This window comes from Crocodylus porosus, unplaced genomic scaffold (assembly GCF_001723895.1).
Source record: "Crocodylus porosus isolate Cpor-Errol unplaced genomic scaffold, CroPor_comp1, whole genome shotgun sequence".
Lineage (NCBI taxonomy): Eukaryota > Metazoa > Chordata > Crocodylia > Crocodylidae > Crocodylus > Crocodylus porosus.
The window spans coordinates 37,022,084-37,044,368 of record NW_017728931.1 but is presented as its reverse complement, the minus strand read 5'-3'; the positions used below and the strand labels follow the sequence as shown (position 1 = coordinate 37,044,368).

Sequence of the window (22,285 nt, the reverse complement as noted above, 5' to 3'; positions counted from 1 at the left end):
TGCTATAGTTGTAAGTGAAACTTTAAGAGGTTGCTTATTCACTATAGACCAAGCTCAGTTTTTCATTTTGGCTAAATACAAACATTCTTGGGTGTTAGGGGGAAGTTACATTGATTCAAAATGGCTGTCTGATACCAGGTAAGTCAGGATGGATGGGCTAGCTGTGGGGGTTGGGAGTTCAGCAGGCTAGAGGAGATTGGTGACCTGCAGGGGGTAGGGGGAGCAGGCATGACCTCTGGGGGGGCAGTGCAACCCACAGGAGAGGTAAGGGGGCCAGGCATGACCCACAAGGGGTAGAGGAAGCTAGTATGACCTGTAGGTGGAGTGGGGTATGGAGCAAGCACCACCTGTGGGTGGGGGGAAGAGGAGGCGTCACCTGTGGGTGTTGTAGGGGGGAGCAGGCATGATCCGCTGGTGGAGTAGGGGGAGCAGGTATGACCCATGGGTGGGATGGGGTCCCCCCAAGTGAACCTACACCCCCATTCCTCCCACCACCACCTGAACACTGATAAAAATAGCTGCATCCAGAGTGGCTTGTGGTATAGGGCTTGAGAGCACTGGCTGGGGGTGTGGAGCAAGGGGCCAGAGGAGGTGGAGGCAAAAAATAGACTAGTGTGGGGAGAAAGGGGAGTGAAAAGAGCAGCCCCAGGGCTGGGGCTGGTGGCTGGGTTTTCCCAGCCCTGGGGCTGTGCAGGGAAAGTGTACAGAAGTTCCATGCACCAGTTTGTACTAAATTGAATGAGTCTGATACTGCATAGATCCAGGTTTATCTTAAACTGGGCAATTTTAAACTGGTTTGTATGCATGGAACTTCTGTACAGTTACACATTTACACTGACTGCTAGTCAGTGGGACTGTGTCTGTAAGTGTAAGGCTGGCATCAGAAAGAGCTAAGTTTAAATTTGGCTGCCATTTTGAACCCGATTTAACCTCTCAAATGTCTCTACGTAGCCTTTAACTCCACCTGAAAATCCCTGAATTATTATTTGTTATACATGACACCCTTCTGTGAGTCACTGGAACTCTGTTCAGAATGCCTGACTTGTTCTCTCCTTATTCAAGGCTGGTCATATTTTGAGTGTTTGCTGGAGTTTTTGTTTTTACTAAATTTGAATAAATTAGGCATATGCATTCTTTTAAAGACAAAGTGCAGAAATGCAACAAAGAAATAATCTCTCGTTCACCCAGGTTTATAGTATGAGTCGCTTGCTTCCATTACAAGATTGGTCCCATTGAAGAAATGTTTTCAAACTACAGTGAATTCAAATTCAGCTGAAAAGTCTAGCAAACTGAGCACCAAAGAGGTGTTCTACCTTTTTTCCCTAATTAATATATCAAAAAGTGTGAAATTTAGCTATATTTTGGAATGATGGAAAACAGAATCTGAAAATTTGTTACAAGGAAAAAAGCATCACAAAATATTATTAATATACCTCTGAATCTAGTTTTTCAGCTACAAACACCAAATTCTATTTTTATTTTTGCCATAAGGTAGAATACATTAGTGAGAAATACTGAAGTTGGAAACTAAAATTATTATTAATATTTTCTCTGCTCTGATTTTTATCTTAGAAATGTCAGGAATAATAGAATGTTTTTAACTTTATTAATGAATCCAACCCATAAAATAAGATACAGCATTAAAAAAATCCAATCTGTGAAAGATACACAGACATTCATTTTATATCAACAGTGCTATCACGACCCAAATCAACGTCCACAGAAGTCTTGTGTTCCTTTCCTCTCCTCCCACCGGTCTCCTCCTTGTTTCTGTCAATGCCAAGCCCTTGTGTTTCTTCATTTCTGTACAATAATTCACCTCCTCCTTTTTCCTAGTTTCCACTGCATAACACAAATCTCATTATCTTCTGCTCATCTCTGCTTTTACATTTTAAATTTTTTCTAAATTTATTCTTAAATGTTAACTCAGAATTTGTATTTCAACACTCAAAAAAGTTTCTCAGATTTTGTGGTTTAGATGAAGAGGAAGATTCTTTTTTATCAAGTTCCAAACATTTCCACCAGATTTCCAAGTAAGCTTTTCCCGTATAGAACATGGTCTTGATAGGACAGTTTTTCCATTACTGAAGCTCCCAATTTTTTTTTTAACTAGTCAGTGGTTTTAGGCGAGACATTTTATTTTTACCAAATTGAAGATTAACTTTTTATTTCCAGACCTTGTCCCATTTCTGTTAAGTGATGCCGAATGAAAAGAATTCATATTAGAGGCCTTTTGCAAATAGAAAAATTTTTCAGGATATGAAATATGCTGTCAGTATTTAAAGGAGGGCTTGTTATAATAAAGAAAGCTAAAAAAATATCTTTCAGTAGTTTCAAAAGTATGATCTGGATATGTTTGAAGAGCTTATCATGAGGTTTTAATGAAATTAAGCTAAAATAGATTTCCCATCTTGTTTATATGGTACATGGCAGCGAGGTGGAGCTGTTACTGTTCTTGTTGTTAAAAAATAAGAATGCTGCCATCATTCTCTTTTACTTCAGATAAAAATAAATTTCCACAGAAGAGAATTACACAGGTGCTTGGTTTGTAGGGAGGACAGGGGGCCAACCAACATTTTCAAAGCTGTTTAAATTCTGTTGTCTTAGTTCATAGAATGAAGAATGTCAGGAATCAATTTTGTTCTCATCCTGATTCAGTGACACCCTTTGCTCTATTGTACAATATATTTCAAGAAAATCTATCATCATTTCCTTATTACACTTAATATTCAGTGACTGAAAGCATTTTCTTAAATGTTGTTAGATGTGTTTGAGGATTATGCATCCCCTACGACAGCAGCACAGAATCTCCTCTATACTGCAGCAAAGAAGAGAAAAGAGGTACCAAGGCATTCTTTTTTCAAGAGATTTTATTGTTTCTTAAAATGGTTTCCTTTCTAGTCAAATGGTTCTGCACCATCCCAGGGATTTGGAAAATCCACACGCTAATGAACAGTCAGACTTTTTCCTGGGAAGTGCTATCAACTTTAGCTGAATCAAAACATCCATTTTTTTTTAAACACATTTTCAGCCCTTGCAATTGCCAAATGAAATTGCAAAATAAAACTGACTTCAGGCAGATGCAATGATATCTTGTTGAGTTTAAACAATCTTATTGCCATTGTTGCTCAGAGTTTCCTAAGCTTGTGGCAGAAGGAGATCTGACCTGATTCGTGTTAATTTTTACTGCTATTGACCGCAATATTGACAAGAAGAAGGAAGTTAATTTCACTTAGCTGCTTCTAGGACCTTGATTCTCAACTGGGGAACCAATTGGGGTGCTGAATTACAGTTGCTGCAGCATCCAGGTAAAACTGCCCCTTACACAGGGCTGTTGCATGCATGCCTTCATCCTGCATTAGGGTGCTCTGATAGCCCTAGAGCAGACAGGAGATCTGGCTTTTGCTGAAGTTCTTCCCAGTTCACACACACTCCCCATGCTCCTCCTAGAAACACAGGCTCATGAGGCTGGTCTGCTTGTCCTGTGTGCCTCTGTTTTGGGTAGAGGCTTGCAGAGTTAGGGAAAGGCTGCAGCATGAGGCAGCTCTTCTCCTTACTTCAGGGTTATCAGAGGACCCTAATTCAGGAGTCCTCCTGCACACATGCCACAGTCCTCCCCAGTCTGGCTGTGGAAGAGACATGCAGGGCAGTTTTACCTGGAGGTAATGTTACCCAGCTGAGAACCACTGAGGTCACTTGAGCACAACAACAGTGGTTCTCAACGGGGGTGCCACCGCATTGCAAAAAGCTGTGAATGGGTGCCCGGACTCTGAAAAGGTTGAGAAGTCCTGTTCTAGGGAAAGCTTCAAAGTAGCAGCGTAAGAGGCAGGCATTGGAATTCCTTAAAGGGGAAGGAGACCTAAAAAAAAGTTGGTGGGATGAAGAGGAAGAAATCCCTTGTCACCACACATTATCAGTTTGCAGCACTAGTTCCCAGCTCTTGAGTAGGAAGAGAGCCAGGCAAAATAATACTTCTCTCTTCTAGCAGGTAGAGGCAACTGAGGGTTTTGTTTTTATTATTTACCTATACATTAGAGGGTAAGAAGGTACATTATTCCTGAGCTGTTTCCAAGGAAAGCACCGTGATAGAAATTCTAACATTTCCCTGTCTTCCATTAGTAAGATGGATGTTCTGTTTCTGACCTGAATGTTTCCTGGGACAGGGATGATCCTCCTTTATTTTTATATATTAGTTTTTGGCTAATAGGTGTGGTTTTCTGAATGTGAAGTGTATGACAAGTTTGTGTGAATGGGTAAAGATATATGGGAATGTAAAGGGACTAGGTGGAAGAGACATTGTTTGGGTACAGTAACAAAATGAATTTAGAACCATTTGAGGAGACGCTAGTAAAGTACAAGGGACAAAGTATGGAAAAAGGGAAAAGGAACATGCTGAAGACAGAACAGGAAAAGACCAGGAATTTTTATTGGAGAGGGCAAAAAGATGAGAAATAGAATGAAACCTGGAAAGGAAAGTAGGTACAAAGAAAAGAGAGCAATAATAACTTGCATGTAAAAAAGTGTAATATGTTGATTGGCACTGGTATTAACCAATGGTGTTCAACTCATCTGGTCCTGCAACCTGGGTGAGTGGCACAAGGCTGGTCCACAGACTGGAACCAGCATGAAGTCAGAGTGCAGGGTTGATTCACAGGTATGATCTGGTGCACTGGCCTAGCCCCAAGTGTTGCCCAACCCTGTTCTCCTGGATCCAGCTGCAAAGCAACTCTGCATCACAGTGGATGACCCATGGGCCAAATAATCCTCAGGGCTAATGGCTCATGGGTCCAGATCTGGCATATGAATTGGAAGTGGAAAATGACTGGTATTAATTACTGTAAGGGCTATTTTTTTTAAATTGGAAAGGGCATGATATTGTTTAGGGTGCACTGATAGAGATTTTTGGGGCTGATACTGATAGTTGATTTTAAGGAGGCATATCGTCCAATACTGATCTCATTTCCAATACAGTTGCATGCAGCTGGTAAGTCTGTTGTGGTGGAAGGGGAGGAGGGAGCGAAGGGACAAGGGGGGGGGTGTAGATCAAAGCCCCTGTGATGAGGGAGAGAGTGGGGCTGGGACAGGTGCTGCCCAGCTGGGATGGGCCAGGGCGTGGGACGGAGCCACGGCTCATCCGGGGAGGGGGGGGGGTGTGGTTCGTGATGCTGTGTGTACCCCAGAAGGGCACTTGGGGGGCATGTGCCCCCCAGATCAGTGCGGGGCATGGGCAGAGTGGGCTGCAGCCAGGGCAGCACCAGGCAGGTGGTGGTGAGGGCTGTGGGGGGGGAGGGGGCTGCAGCCACCCCAAAAATAGCCATAGCCACCCTGTAGTCCCCACCTCCCAGTGCTGCCACCCACCCTTCACAGATGCGGGGACACCCCCATTTCCCCCCATGCCGTCCCAGATGAGTGGCAGGAGCAGTGGTGGGAGCCCACCCCTCCCCTCTCCCCACATCCCCCGGACGAGCCATGGCTCTGTCCCGTGCCCCCTTCCCCCCAGCCCCTTCCCCACTTCCTCCTCACCATGGGGGCCCTTGATCTGCCTCCCCTGTGCCCCTCCCCTTCCACCACACCAGTCTTACCAGCTACATGCAGCTTTCCATGCTGCCAGCTGTGGTCCTCACTGCCTACATGCTGCGCTGCAGCTGCATACGTGTACGGGCTATTTATCAGGCCAATTACCTATATAGACCATTTTCTTTATATTGGTGCTGACCCAGTAGCAGACTGATGTATCAGTGCATCTCTAGTATTGTTGGATATATCCAAGACAAGTATTGTGCATCTTGGCTAGTAATCCTTAGTCTTCCGGCTGATTCATGTTTGTAGCAAATTGTGGCCTTCATTATTTTTCTGAAGCATTTGACTGAAAATAGACTTGAAATTTTCTTTGCTTAAAGCTCTGTATTTTAAAAAAGGTAACTTTGAATAACTAAGGCTTAGAACTTTAAACAAAAGTCAAAAAGATTGAAATTAATTATCTCAGAGCTGAGTATCTTTTACCCTGATGCATTTTTAAATTTCTCATTCATCTGTTAGTATCTTCTGGCTTAAGTCAAAATACAAAATATCTGCCAAATAGATTGGAAAAAAGCCCTTAAGGCAAAAATGTGGTTTTCTTAAAGAATATAGGCATTATCCTGAAAAGCCAGTTTAGGTGGGACTTCAAAAAAATTAAATATTAGAAATTGTGAAAGTTAAAAATAGGCAAGCAATTTTGTGTCTTGTTTGTTGATTGACCCTTGTATGTAAAGTGGAACAGTTCATCTGAGTTTTAGATAAAACTTTGATGTTCACTTTTGTTTTAAACAGTGACTATAAATATGGCATCATCTGAATGTGCTCCGTTTGTATATTCAGAATAATCTCTTTTGATGTCAATGATTAAAACAATCAGTGAAAATGGAGTGAGCCAGATTGGATTCCTTCTCCTGCATCAGCTACAGAAACATTTACTAAGTTCTAAACTGTTAAAAGCAAAGGGGTTGTATAGGTATAAATGAGGACCTAGCTTTCCTGCAGAGCTATTTGTACTGATACATGAGAAGGAAAGAAGTTAGTTTGGCCCTGACACTTAATTTTGTTTGGCTTGTAGTTGGAAAAAATTAAGCCCATTTGATATGCAAGTTGTGGAGCAGCCCTGGGCTGGCGGCAGACTTAAGGGGGCCAGCCCCAGGCTCTGGGTGGTAGCATCAGAGGGGCTGGCTGGGGCACGAGAATGCCAAAGCATGGAGCCATGCAGCAAGCAGCCTGTACATGTTGCAGACTCATGCCCAGCCAGCCCCTGTCACCATCTACGTTTGCATTTCGTCACACTTAATTACTACGCCATAAGATAGTACTTGTCCTTGACAGTACTATTTTGTGGTGGAGTTAGTTAATTTACTGAGCCCTAGGACTGGTGCATGTGTATACAGTGACACTGTATTGCAGAGCTAATTAGTCAACTCCACAGTAAAGTGCACATGTAGATGCACCCATTGCGACAAAATGGCATTAGAGCCTCCAGAATGGCATAAAGATTGCAAAGTGCATTGACAAACTATGTTCAATAAATGGTTCTGTCAGGAGACTTTTCCAAATCTACTCAGAGACACAAGTCCTTTCCAAAACCAACAAATTTGTTTGATGTGAATAGCTCTTCGATGCCTGGCACCTGGAAGGAAAGGAAGGTAATATGTTTTCTCTGTTGTTGTGTTTAGGTACTACCAAAGATGATGGCATTTTGTTATCAGATCTTAACAGAGCCAAACATTGACCCAAGGAAGAAAGACGGAGCATTGCATGTGATAGGATCTCTAGCAGATATTTTACTGAAGGTAGGTGGATGGGTTCATGTAAAAAGCATACAATTGTAATCCTATTTATCTGCTGTCTTCTCTGTTTTAAAATGCACATTTTTAAAATGTGGCTGCTTCTCCGTAGCAGTGTTGTTGTAAATGCAACGGTGCAGGGGCAGAATTGATTGGCAAAATTAGATCCAACTAAAGCAGTTGTTCTAATGTGAACCATAACTTCTGCTTTGCCAGGCCTGATGAAGGGTATTTGATGCCCAACAGGTTCTTTCTCCCAACAGTACAAGTTAGTCATAAAAGATACTACTTTACCTCGCAGTTCTTGCTAATCCTTAATCACATTAATAACATCTCCAAAGAATTGTACTATAAAATAACAATCACAAGCTGTTTTATATAACTTAAAATTTTTGGTCTACTGTTTGTTTTCTCTCTTTTTATTTACATTCATTCTTTCTTCTCCGCTAGCCCCCAAAATACCAGCAACTTTGTTGCAGAATAGTTTCTCAGTTATTTTCTGATGCATTGCTGAAATGGGACCATCTTAGGAAATGCACTCCAGCAGTAATGAAAACTTTGGCACATTAATTATTATGATGCCTTCCCACAGCAAAAAGCAGTCATTTTGTAGGGTTCTGGAATCAATGATTAATATTTTCTAGCTGCTGCAGGAATAGGTTGCCTAGTCTGCCCACCCTCTGTCATACAACGGGTGATTCTAGCTTCAGTGTCACCAACAGGGATTAGATATTGTTCACTCTGCAACCAAAAAATGGACATAAAGGAAGAATTCAAGCTTTTCCTACCCTTTCTCCTATCACAAGATCCTCACAAATTTTAAGAGTATTTCTTCAGAATGTTAATACATCCCTACCCACATTTAAAAGTATTATATTTTTGCTTGTGCTTTTGTTTTATTCAAAATCCCGAGCATGTTGTCTTTATCTTAAAAGTAATATCACTGAAGGGTAATTATCTTAGGATGAAATAAGAGACTGGATTTTGGGTTTTTGAATCATTTTGTGCTGGAAATTCCTTGTTTAAAAATGTCTGTTATTTGCTCAGTATGAATTATGTAACTTGACTATGTAGGATGTTTAAACTGTACTTTGGGTATAAGGGACATTACTAATTTAACAATGTCCTTGAAGTCCCACACCAGAAGTGTAGTGTGAAATTCAGGCTCTGTAGCAGCAAAATTACCATCAACTTCACTGGAGCCAGGATTACATCTACAGCAAGGGTGGGCAATTATTTTGGGCAGAGGGTTGCTTACTGAGTTTTGGCAAGCCATCAAGGGCCACATAACAGGCAGCCCAGGGCAGATAAATATAAATTTTCTAAATTTTTAGGGGCCTCATGGGCCAGATAGAATGGCCTGGCAGGCCGCATCCAGCCCACGGGCCACATTTTGCCCGCTCCTGATCTACAGTATTGTTGCTTACCAACAAAAAGGGAGCTAGAAGCATAGATTTCTAGTGACATCAACCCTGATTTAAGCAGCTTTTCATCTCAAACCTTTTTATATAGACCCATGTGTGTCTGTCCTGAAAAAAAACGTTTTTTATCTTACTGTACTGTTGATATGTGAAAGACTGAATCATGACAATGAGGTTATAAGATACTTTACAAAGGGGAACTTGCTCTCCCAACAGAGCAAACTTTTTCTGCCTACCCTAAATTGTCTTAGTTTGGGGCTTTGGCAGGTTAAGTATTCCTGTGACATGTAAAGGTAATTTCTCAACCAAGCTGAGAGCTCCTCATTTGTATGTTGACAAACATGAGAGTTTGCACATAAATTAATACAGTGTTTCCAAGCCTTTTTTGCCATGGCACACTTAGCTGAATAAAAAAGCACCATGATACACCAGACATGGTGGCGGTGGATGGTAGCATGTGGCCATCTGGACACCAGTGGGGGGGCATGGCACACAGCCAGCTGGACACTGACAGGGAGGGGTAGTGCACAGCCAGCCGGACAGCATTTTGGGCTGGAGTTACACCCCCTGCCTGTCTGGAGCCACGCTCTCTGTCTGTGTCTGCAACAGCAGCAGGCGGGGCATGGCTCCAGCCCAAAATGCCATGGCACACCTGGACATGTCTGATGGCACACCAGTGTGCCATGGCACACTGGTTGGGAAACGCTGAATTAATACACGCTGGGCATGCCTACACATGCTTCCGACTGACCATTTGGTACTGTGCAGTCATTTAGTAGTTACTAAAGCAACTAAATACCTTGGGAACTGCCAGGTTTGACTGTATGATGTGGAGGAAACTTCTAGTAACTTCTACTTTTCCTTACCCCACACTAGAGAGATTGTTGGAGGGAGAAAGGATTCCCCTAGTAATGAAAATGTAAACAGGCACAAGTTATTTTTGTAGCTGGGAAAATCATTTGGTTTTAAGGTTCATATCAGCAGCAGGAAGCTTGAAACTCAAATTTACTTCTTACCAAGTGTACGTTCTTCTTTATTCATGCATGTAGTAGCTTGTAAGGTATTTCAGGCATGCTGCATTGTTGACATTGTTCTTTTTGTTTTAAGTGAAATAAAGATCAACTTGAATTAGGTTCTTTTAAGAGAGGGAATAACATGGATTTAGTAACTAGTGGTATGAGATATTTTCCTTACCAGGGTGGGCCTGCTGCTTGTGATAATGGTTTTAGAATTCAAGTGTAGAGAAAGAAGTAGTCAGCCTTGTTAGTCTGAAGTCAGGCAGAAGGTGGGGCAGGATGGCATCTTAGAGACTGACTTGCTCAAAGAGGCACAAGCTTTCATTGGTGACAATTTACTTCATCAGATGCTATGAACTCAATGTGTGAGATCATTTGTCTTCTAGAAATTATCCTACATGTATTAATGGGATAAACTAGTTGACATGAAGGCAGGGAAATTGTTATTCTGTTTCAAATTTATGGTATTCATTTGTATTATAGTTCTTAAGATGAATAAATAAATTGCTGAGTAATAAATATATAAAAATGTAAGGCTATTGGAACATAATTTTTTGTTTACTCCAACAGAAGAGTGTGTTCAAGGATCAAATGGAACTGATGCTACAGAATCATGTATTTCCATTGTTCATGTCTAACCTGGGGTATCTTAGAGCTAGAGTAAGTTCACTGCTTTTATAGATGACAGTATTTGTCTTGATTCTTTCCTTTATAGGTTAATTTCTCTTTGAGTAATTAAGATTGAAATGTAGTCATTATTATTGCCCCCTTTGCAAAAATTCACTTCTAAGCACTAGTAGCAGTAGCTTTTTACCATTTTGATCTAAAATGATTTGCAGGTAGAAATGACTACCTGTAATTCCATAGTGTCCTATTTTCATTGACCGTTTAGCTCAAACTAGAAAACTTGAACATAGTTACACGGTAAGCTGTAGAGTTAGCTCATTCTGTGACTATTATTCAGCAGCAGATCTCTAGTTTGAGCTACTGGACAGAATTAAAAAAAGCAAACAAGTTTCAGAAGCAGTTAATTCCACTTTAAGAATAGACTTGACTTAATTGCTAAACCAGTGGTTCTCAAACCTTTTGGACTCCAGGCGCTTTATACTAGACTTGAGGCACCCCTCATTGGAGTCCAGGCACCCCTCAATAACTTTTATGAATTGTGGCACCTAATTTCAAAAATATTTTAGAGTGCTTACCTTCTGGGAGAGGGACCAGACAGTGGGGAAAGGAGATCCTCCAGGCAGGAACAAGCCAGTGCCTGCACTTACTTGGATATTTCTTCATGCCACCTTGTGTATTTCTCCATGTCTTGTTGCACCCTTCAAAGGATCTGGTGTCAACCCCAGGTGTCCTAGCTCCCTGGTTGAGAATCACTCTAAACTGAGCGTTTTGGTACCTGTATTAATCTATAATTTTTATGAATTTTCTTAAGTGTACATTCCATCACATAAAAAAGGAACTGAAAGGTTTCTCCAAACTGATAAAAGTTTAGTTGTTTATTATATGAACTGGGGGCAAAGGAGAAGGAACACTTTAGTGTGAAACCTACCAGTTGTATGTTATTATATGTATACTCTGCAAACATAAAAATGATTGAGCGACAAGAGCAAACCAATTAAGAGCTCTGTCTGTGATGTTTCAGTTGCCAGAACTGCAATAGCTCTGACTCATTTTCTTTTTGCCTGTAGTCCTGTTGGGTTCTTCGATCATTCAGTACTTTGAAATTCCACAATGAACTAAACCTGAGAAATGCAGTAGAGCTGGCAAAAAAGAGCCTAATTGATGATAAGGAAATGCCAGTCAAAGTAGAAGCAGCCATAGCGCTTCAAACACTAATAAGTAACCAGGAGCAAGGTATGTTACAATTGTTCATTCATGTATACACTGATTATTTTTCCCACATAGACAATATGTTGCTACAGTTTGCTTTAGGTATTTCTAAATACTTTTTGTGTCAAGAAAATTGAATTCAACACATTTCATTTATCAAACTAAATGATATTTATTTTTTTAAGTTTGAATTGAAACATCAGGTATGTTTGGGAAAGAATCCTTTGTTTGGTGTAGGGGTATGCTTCTCCCATGGAAGTAGAGCATTTTTGTGAACAGAATTATAAATGTGAGCTATAAAAGCAGACAAATTATTTAATTACTTTGAATCTAATAATTGCCATTGGTTCAGCTTTGTCAAGTAGTCCTTTACTTGAAAGAAATTATTTTAAACGTTTCTGCTTAATAGATCAGTAGGATACTAGATGATTTTGGGATAGACTGTGTATTTGTTTCAATGGATTGTTGTTTTTTCCTAATTTTGCTTATCGTTTTAGCCAAGGAGTATGTAAAGCCATATGTCAGACCTGTTATGCAGGAGCTGTTGCACATAGTTAGAGAGACAGAAAATGATGACCTTACTAACGTTATCCAGAAGATGATCTGTGAGTACAGTCAGGAGGTTGCTACCATCGCTGTTGACATGACACAACACCTGGTAAGAGACAAGTATAAAACAATATTGCAATCAGAGCTGCACAGGCCTACTGTATTTAAGAGATCTGCATTTTTTTTCCTGAAATTAAATTTGTTTAAGGGGATGCTGTCAGATTTAAAATAATGGGAAAATCCCACCTCTGTCATGTGTAATGCCATAGATTAGTGAAGATTCTTTAAAATCTAATTTAATTATCACAATTTTTTCTGTCTACCTTGTATTTCAACTCAGATGCTGAGTAATAGGCTTGTCATCTAGTTGGTCTCTTAGGGCACTTCTACACATGCTCCGAGTTCCGATCAGAAGACTCAGAGATTAATCGAGTCTGTTGGAGCATTCTAATGAGAACGCTCCAGTGTGCTGTAGCGTCTCATGTATTCAGCATCCCTGTGTTTCATAATGGCAGTAGGGGTGCTTTAACTAAAGCTTGTCAAATGAGCTTTAGTTAAAGTGACTCTGTGTAATCAGTGTCCTGCCATTTTGATACACGAGATGCTATGGGAGTTTTAATTAGAGCAGCTTCCAAGAGCCACTCTAATTAAAATGCCACCTCTCTCCCCCCTACCCCAGAACATGTATATAGGTGCCCTTAGTTTTGTTCTAGTTTGTTCTGCTTGCTGTCTGTTCACGCACATAGGCTGAATATAGGGCAAGTAAATGCTTAGGTCCAAATACACAGTGGTTTCAAAGATAGTTAAAAAAAAATCTAACTTAAATCTATTTAAAAAAACAAACACTTTCCTAAAAAATATCAACCAATAATCTATTTTGTAAAATGTAACAAAACATAAATTGATAGGGGAGGGTTAAACTACATGATTTCTCTTTAAAACAGAGACAATGATTTCTCTTTAAAACATTATAAACTTAAAGTACTTTAGTACATAATATAACAGGAGTCTGACAGTTTTCATTGCTGTTATTTTTAACAATCCAGGGTATTTAATAGCTTTGATTATTTAACATTTCCTACTGCGTACCATAGTTAGCAATAACATAGGGGAAAGTATTTAAGTTTTCTAAACTTCCCTTGCAAAACTACCTAGCATACTTTTTAGTATTGATAGAGGTGATAGCGTTACTACAGGTACTTTAATAACCTGAAGGCACTGCAGCCTTTTCATAAGCTGTCAAAGGGTACTTCTGCTTGTTTTTATATATGGACAGTTGGAAATATTAGATGCCTCTAGAAGATCTGGCAGTCTACTTAAATTTTCTACTCATTTTTTCAGGCTGAGATATTTGGTAAGGTTCTTCAAAGTGAAGAATATGAGGAGGTGGAGGACAAAACAGTTATGGCCATGGGAATTTTACACACAATTGACACTATCCTAACAGTTGTGGAAGATCACAAAGAGGTGAGATTTTTCCCAGTTATGTATGAAATCTTTTTTCCCCACCTTTGAATCATCACAGCATGCTGTTTTATATATTAAATTGTTACACCTGAAATAAGCATGTATTACTTACAATCAAGTGATCCATTCTTAATAAACTTGAATTTAAAGCTCTGTGTAAAATGTAATTTCTCATTTGTGCCATACTCATCTGTAAGAGAGAATTGACATTTCTGAGCCAATAGCACTTTAGCCTTCGTTACACCAAATATAATTCTAGAATATTGTTGCAGACTGCTATAAAATCCTTTATAAAGCTGAATTCTTCTCTGCTAATAAGTCATAATTCTCATTAACTGCAGTAAGGTTAATTGTTGGCAATGATAAATCAGGCTTTCCTGCTTAACGCAACAGTTTTTTTGGATGGAATTGATAGGAATTGATTGCTGTGTTACATTAAACAGGACATGTTTAAACTTTGCGTATTCATGAGCCATATGCAGGAGGAACTTTCCTCCCTAATTTCATTACTCAGTACAGCACAGCTGAGTGTTGCCATCTGGTTTTTAGCAAGGCTCTACTTGGTTTTGATTTTATAACAGGTTGATCGAAGTAAGAAAGAGGTCAGTAACTTATCTGGTATTGAACAGTCTATGATTCTTAGCTCAACTGGCACTATAGATAAAGGTGCATTGTCCTAATTTGTTCTGCTTCCTTGATTACAGTAAGATGTTTTCATCACAAGTATGAAGTAGGTATCTTTTTATGAGGGATATTCTTTTTTAAACAGTTAAATAGAAATACTTAAATATCTTGACAAAAAAAATCTAAAAAATACTTGTTTGTATGCTACAATTGCTCTAGAATTCAGAGTATGTTTAACACTTTACAGAAGATCTTTTCATTTTTTGAAAACCCCCCTCAGAAATTGATAGCTAAAACAGGTAAGCATGAGCTGTGATAACCTGAAACGGTATATTTTTATGGTTCAGAATTTACTTTAGTAGACAATTGTTTTAAATGTATTTTGTGAAAATGTAACAACTCGTTTTTCTGTTGTGCAAGGCACAACTAAAAATATCACACTTACTACCTTAGCTCTCATTGTACTTTTCCACAAAACTTGCCTAAATTTGTTTCTCACCAAATATACATTCTCTTTTACTTATGAACATATTAGCATGTAAGAATTGTTTGAGATTGAGAGTTTAGGACCATGAAGGAATGATCCCTTGTTGAATGACACTGTTAATGAAATAAAATGTTCAAGTTTGCTAGTTTTATTGAGACTTAAATAGATTTGTCTCTTGTGACTTGGTTCTACCCCTAAGTACAATCTTCCTGTGCAGTAACAAGGAATGCCCAATAAATTACCTACTCACAGTCAAACCTCACAGCAAAATCTTTGCTCCTCAACATCATTATTCAGTATTCTCTTATATCTGAAAATATTCTGTTGCACAGGGTGTTGCCCAGAGGCAGGAACATGGTGCAGCAATAACATCATCCTTTCTCAACAGCCCAGTGTCTGAGAGCAGGCATGCTCCTCCCATGTGCTGGAGTCTTAGCTGGTATATTGGCAGCAACCAATTGTTTGGAAATATTAAAATAATAACCTAATCTTAAAAATAAATAAGGATGATTTAGAGACAATCTGATTTTTCAAAGAATTGGATAATTATTCACAATCTGATGTTGTTTTTGTAACGTTCTTATAATATTTAAACCAGCACTCAAAGTGAGATGGAAAATTTTCTTTAAGCAACTTCTCACTTAAGATGAATAATTCAAGTGGATAGATCAGGTTGTTTTGGTTCTGGATTTTTAAAACAATTGTCTTATATTTTTATTTCAGATAACTCAACAGCTGGAGAGCATATGCTTACAGATCATTGGCCTCGTTTTGCAGAAACACGTAATAGGTATCTTCAGAAACGGGCTTTGAACATGTATCCAGTTTGTTTATTTGACAGGAAAACTATCAGTGAAATATTCTTAAATCTAATATAGCAAGAAATGTAATGTTTTCTTGTCCAGTGCTCTCAGCCATACTTTGACTGAACTACTTCTCTTGGGACCAAAGGAAACTTATTTTCAGTTCTGATTTATCTCTCTTCCTCTCCTTCTTTCGTGTTCCTGAATTACTACAGTAAATTGTTAGCTAGCTAGTTTATTGAGCAGTAGAGGTCAAATGGAAGAATATGGAATTTATTTCTGTGTATAATTTTAACTTGACTGAAAATTTTAAAGGGCCATGACCTATGATTATATCTACTTTCCTACCAGCCCCTTACATTAAAAAGCTTCAAAGTTTTATGACAAAGCCATTAGATAAAAACAAAAGTTGAGAGAATGAAAGCAGCATAACTTCCATTTTAACTTGAAATAAAATGGTTTGGAAGCAATTTCTTTAGTAAACTGATAATACATTTTTTTTCCCAGTGTATATAAGTAGTGAGAAACCAGTTGTTCTTTGCAATATGAGGCCTCTCCTTTGGAACATCTTTGTTCATTCTTTCTGCATATCACCTTACCTTTCTGAAGCTGTGTGACTCATGTCTGAGAAAGTATTGTTTCTCCTCTCCAGAATTTTATGAAGAAATTCTCTCTCTGGCATACAGCTTGACATGCCAGATGATTTCCCTCCAGATGTGGCAGCTTTTAGGTGTGTTATATGAAGTTTTCCAGCAGGATTGTTTTGAGTACTTTGCAGGTATGACTGTTTACGAAATTTAATGTATTTTAACAATTTGGGAGTGCAGGCCCCAACCACTGCCTTCTGGAATCATTTCTGTTTAGTCTGAATGAATCTAAAGTGAACATGTGCTTGTGCCATGCTATAAACTTTAACATAGCACAGTAAGCTAACACGAGTATTCTTAGCTTGGGGAAACATGGCCAAATGTGCCAGTCTTACTAGGTTATTGTAGTGTGTCTACCGTTCAAAGGAAATGTAAACATGCAGAGTTTCTCACAAAACTATAAGTGCATCAGTTAAAATGTAATTATGACCGTTTTAATTTTTTTTTTGTCTCGGTGTTATAAGGCTGCCATTGTGGCAGTATACACAGACTTACACAGAGTTGGTGGGGTTCCAGCTCTTCTCAAGAGTCTGCAGGAACAGATCCCATTGCAGGGTTAAGATCTGAATGGTTAAAAGGCTCTGGGGATGGTATTTTACATCATTTTTTATTTCTTTTTTTTAGATATGATGCCTCTCTTACACAATTATGTGACCATTGACACCGATACTTTACTGTCTAATCCAAAACATTTAGAAATAATTTACACTATGTGTAAAAAGGTAAGACTTGTATTTGTTATTGTGGTGCTCATCACTGATATTTAAAATCAGATGTTTAAAACAGAACAGCGACAGGCTTGTTAATTGGTGCCTGTTCTGTCTAAATTAAATTTAGTCTCATCTCAGTTCCTGTTGGAGCATCACAGCAAACCACTTCCACAATCATAAATGGCACTCAGAGTGGGTTAAGGATTAAATTGATGAGAAAATTATATTTATTCTTTCAGCCTTGAAACATGGATTAATGATTGTACAAAAAACTTGCCATTTTGTTGCATAAATTGAACCTGTTTTTTTTTTTTTTTAAATAGAACTTTACATTTTAAGACTGTTAATCTGTCACCAGAATTATATGGCCAAAAAAAATGCAATGTGGAAAACATCAAATATCAAAGAATTTCAAAGATGTTAGCTTCCAAAATAACATTTATCTCAAAATAGTAAAAACACCAAGACAACTGTAATGGAAAATTGACAAGAATTGGGCGCATCTACATGAGATGCTTACTGTGCATTGACCTAATAACACTGTACAGTAGCCTGTCATGGTAAAAACTATGCAAAGTTGAAGTCACATTTTCAGTCACCCAGCACCTTTGTGCCGCTTAAGTGTGGTTTGTTACCTTTCCCCCTCAAAATACAGTATGTGTGTTGATATATATGTATATCTGCATTTATATTTCCATGACAGATTGTACTTGCTATAAGTGGACTGAATTGTCATCCTTCTTGTTAGGTATTAACTGGAGATGCAGGAGAAGATGCAGAATGTCATGCAGCCAAACTTTTAGAAGTAATTGTCCTTCAGTGCAAAGGGAGGGGTATTGACCAGGTAAAGTACTGCAAACAGCTTCTCTTCTCTTATAAATTTGTGATATTGTGTACATGTTTTGATAAAAGGCAGTCAGAAACAAAAGAGCTTGCTGGAAATAAAATGTAGGAATAAAGAACAAATGTAGGAAAGCAAATCTTCTAAATGGAATTGTACTCCTGCACAAAGGCTAGTGCAAAAATGTAAATCGGTTTGGAAGAATTTTTTAATTAGTTTTTGAGGAGGTGATAAAGGCATGGTGAAAAAGCAAGAAAACGGGATTAATGTGAAACAATGAAGGGCTAATGCCTTGGGTAGTGTTGTCATTTTCTGTTTTCTCCTGGTAGAATTTCTCATTCAGTGCTGAACAGATGGTGGCAATATTCTGATGTAATTGAGAATTTAATCATACAAATCAGATCATTGGAGTTGTTTCTCACAGCAGTATGAACTCAATCTTTTTGAATATTAATAGTATATGTTTGATAGCTGTGTACATTGTGAAATGTATACCCTTACATTTGCAGTATGATGGGATTATGGAAGCTGTGGGAACTATCACAACAAATTTTCTAACTTTGTGAAGGACTTTTTAGGTGCTATTTGGAATAGTGTTTTTTTCACAATAAAGGCTAAAATCTGTTCTCTACTCCTATATAAAACTTAAGCCCTACAAAGCACTAGCAGATTTACCTGTTTGTGCCTGTGTGAAGGTCTCTTGACTTCAAAGGGTAATTCTGGAGTTAATTTAATTGAAAGTGATGGAGTGGCATTGTATAAATCTGGAGAAACTGAAGGGAAAATACATCCTTGAGAACTTTTTAAAGAGAAGTCTGAAAGGGTTAGAAGTCAGTTGTATGACTTTGCATTATATTAAATGTGTGGCAGCAAAGTTATACGTGCAAGAGCTCTGTGTTTGTGTCAGTTGAAATGCTTGTAAAAAAAAAAAAACCTTATCTGTCCAGATATTGATCTCTATTCCGTATTTAAGATGCAGTACGAGCTTACACTTTGAAATATTGCCTGTTTGTTTCATTATTCAGACATGCAAATGCGCACACTCTTGTATTTATTTGAATAAGGTTAATATTTCCTACTGAGGATTATGTATGTGAATAGTATAGTACACATACATTTTTGATTTGGTTAAAAATCAAGAAACTGTTTGAATCCTTTCTGAAAGCTTCTATATACACGAAAAGAAATTCTACCAAACTGTCCACAATATTCACTTTTTGTGCTAGTAGTCCTTTTATGCGGTCCCACATGTTAGTTGTTTTGGGGAAGTTGTATTAATGTAAAAACAGGAATATAAGATGTGTTTATAGCAAGGAATGTATATATCACACTGTCATGAGTTGCACAGTAACAGAATTTTAGACCCTCTTCTTTTCAGCAGTTCTGAGACTAATAAATGCATTTAATCTGTTGTACAACCTGGTAGCATTTTAATGTTTTGTTTGTTTTCCTCTGCTAATTATGTTCCCAGTGCATCCCACTCTTTGTAGAAGCTGTACTAGAGCGGCTAACCCGAGGAGTTAAGACAAGTGAGCTTCGTACCATGTGTCTCCAGGTTGCCATAGCTGCTCTTTATTACAACCCTGACCTACTTCTGCACACATTAGAGAACATCAGATTTCCGCACAACCCTGAGCCTATCACTGCGCAGTTTATAAACCAATGGATGAACGACACTGATTGTTTTCTTGGGCAAGTATCTGGGGGGCGGGTTTCTTAAAAAGTCCTTGCTTACAATTTCTTGGAGGCTGACTTGCAAGGTTGTTTTGAGACCTGCGTTATGTAGATCCAAGAGATTAAATTCCCAAACTCAGTTTAAATAATAGTAATGCTGTAGGGGAGTTTAAAGTGACATGCATGTATTTAGCTTTTTCTTTTCTGTTGAGTTGTGTGCTAGCTTTCTGGAAGAGTGAGTGTTTAGTGGCATTAGACACTTATGTTACGGATGAACCATTATTAAAATGAACAGACAAGGGCCAGGGAACTATTCCATGTAAGTTTGCTTTGGTTTAACTTTGACGGACGGGGTAAGTACAGACACACAAAATTACCATACATCATCTGCTCTGTGATAAATCCCTGATTCCTGTTAACTCTCTTCAATTTAATCATTTTTCCATATCTTAAGGATGTTATCCTTCCCCAAGTTCCTGTATATTATAGACCATTTTCCTCTAAGAAAGATCCCATGATGTACTGAGAATAATTGCAGAAATATAGAGCTGTCCAACAGTATGTCAGACAAATGATTGGTTTTCTCCCTAATATATGAAGTGATTATACAATTTTTTTTCATTTCTAAATTTTTAAAAGCTCTATTTTAAAATTGCTCCATGTAGGTCTGTTTTTTCCTACATTAGCACCTATTCGGTCCCACCCCCCACAATCTTGCAAACTCTTTTCTCCTCCATCAGCTGCCTTCATAGGTTTGTGACATCAGCAATCTTGTATGCACTGGGGCATTGTTCTGTGCTCATTGGTTACCTGAAAAGTCAAGAATCTGAATTCCATTACATGCTGAAATGCCTCACATCCTTCCTTCCAGTCAGTTAGAACATTATATTTTAACAAGAAGCCAGTGTGCGTATCACCCTCCTTATGAAGACGGTAACATTTTCTTATTCTAGTAATTGCAGAAATCTAAAATCTGAGATTTCTTAAGGCTCTCATACTTACTTCCTCCAGTTTAGGAGCCCCTGCCTATTTGAGAACTCGGCAAAGCATCAATAGGCTTAATAGTCTCATAGGTGCCTAGTGACCCTTAACATATAATCTATCTATGAAGACTGCCTTCTAGTAGCCATAATTCTAACTTAGAGATCAGATGAATTCAGGTTATTTTGATTCGTTCACCTTACATGGTATTATACAGAAGTAAATTAATTTAGTCCTTTCCCTGAATTTCTACCCAGGATTTTAGCAGAATTTCTTTTGAATCAGCCTGTTCAACTCCTAGAATTCTTTCTCAGTCCTGATACTTAAATTATGATTTGATGCTAATGATGTAATTATCATATTACCTTTCCAGGACAAGTCCTTTCAGGAATTTTCCTGTACTAGTGATACTTGCAGATAGGGTAAGGGTTAGATAATCCTATCTTTTAGATAGGGTCTAAAAGATAATCATTTAGATGGACTTTGAGAAGACCAACTGTATGAGGTCCTGTCAAGCATTATTCAGGTTAGATCCACAGAGTTCAGGAAGCTTTTGTTGCTTCCTTAAAAATCATCTCTGGCCCTGGGCAAACATAAGATTTCAAATATTTCAAACCCCTTCTGGCACTACAAACAGCGAATATATGAATGTTCTTGACTGAAGAAGCACTTATACAATGGCCAAAGTGCTTCAAAAATGATAATCCTAAAAAACCTCTTTAAAGCACTACCTTTTGAAGTGCTTCTTGAGATGTCTGTACGCTCCTTGGACCATATCAGGGGGGATGCTCGGTCCTCCAGGACAGTGTGATGAATAGCCAATGGGTGCTCTCCTGTGCACTTGGGTGTCCTTGATGAGCTTTGGAGAATGGAGGCCACAAGAGGAATGCAGGGATTCTCCAGAGGGGACAGGCAGCAGGGGTCCGTCATAGGCACATGCCTATGAGGCGCTGAATTTGAAGCATTCCAGATTCGAGGGGAGCTTGGAGCACTTTAATCTGTCCGTGGCCTCTGTTTCTGAAATTTGCAGCACAGCTATGTGATGATCGGACCACACATTCACTAAATGTTCGTCTTTGGACACCCATTTTGGTAGAGTTGCCCTCAATAACACTGGGGTAGATGGATTAGAATGCATCATGAGGTTTGTATGAATGTGAGATATCACCCCTATATTACCATATTTTCCTGAATCAAGATGTCTTTGAATTTAAGATCCGCCCCCGCCCCAAATAAATAAATAAATAAAAATTATTATATTCTATTAGGCTTGGCAAGCCGGTCAGTTGACGGGTCAAATATTGTCAATTCACTGCATATTTTTTGACCAGTCAAAGGTTATAGCAATTTTACAAAAAAATTACAATTTTGTAGTTTTCTTAACACATTTTTAATGGAAAATTTCATAGTTTCATAGTTGGTAGGGTCAGAAGGGACCTGAGCAGATCATCAAGTCCGACCCCTGCCATGACAGGAAAGAGTAATAGGGTCAAACAACCCCAGCAAGGTGATTGTCTAGCCTTGTGTTAAAGACCCACAGGGTACGAGCCAGCGCGACTTCACTTGGAAGTTGGTTCCAGATCCTAGCCGCCCTGACAGTGAAGTAGTGTCTCCTGATGTCTAATCTGAATTTACCCTCTGCCAGCTTGTGACCAATATTCCTAGTAACTCCTGGTAGTGCTCGGGGGAACAGGGACTCTTCCAATGCCTGCTGGTCCCCTCTGACTACTTTGTAACAGGCCACTAGATCCCCCCTCAGTCTTCTCTTGTGGAGACTGAACAGGTTCAGGTCCCATAGCCTCTCCTCATAGGGCCTGCCCTGCTGCCCCCGATCATGCGAGTGGCCCTCCTCTGGACCCTCTCCATGTTGTCCACATCCCTCTTAAAATGCAGCGCCCAGAACTGGATGCAGTATT

At 39.0% G+C, this 22,285-nt stretch overlaps 1 protein-coding gene across 2 annotated transcripts in view; it reads left to right on the top strand.

Annotated features, from left to right (window-relative positions):
• Positions 1-22,285, top strand: part of IPO8 (importin 8) — a 74,293-nt gene that overhangs the window by 35,387 nt on the left and 16,621 nt on the right. For both annotated transcript variants that reach the window (XM_019544613.1, XM_019544612.1), the window contains exons 11-21: positions 2,765-2,841; positions 7,203-7,319; positions 10,321-10,410; positions 11,445-11,610; positions 12,084-12,244; positions 13,477-13,602; positions 15,437-15,503; positions 16,169-16,294; positions 16,788-16,885; positions 17,622-17,717; positions 19,186-19,406. In XM_019544613.1, the coding sequence (XP_019400158.1) occupies positions 2,765-2,841; positions 7,203-7,319; positions 10,321-10,410; positions 11,445-11,610; positions 12,084-12,244; positions 13,477-13,602; positions 15,437-15,503; positions 16,169-16,294; positions 16,788-16,885; positions 17,622-17,717; positions 19,186-19,406 (1,345 nt within the window). The remainder of the gene's footprint in view (positions 1-2,764; positions 2,842-7,202; positions 7,320-10,320; positions 10,411-11,444; positions 11,611-12,083; positions 12,245-13,476; positions 13,603-15,436; positions 15,504-16,168; positions 16,295-16,787; positions 16,886-17,621; positions 17,718-19,185; positions 19,407-22,285) is intronic.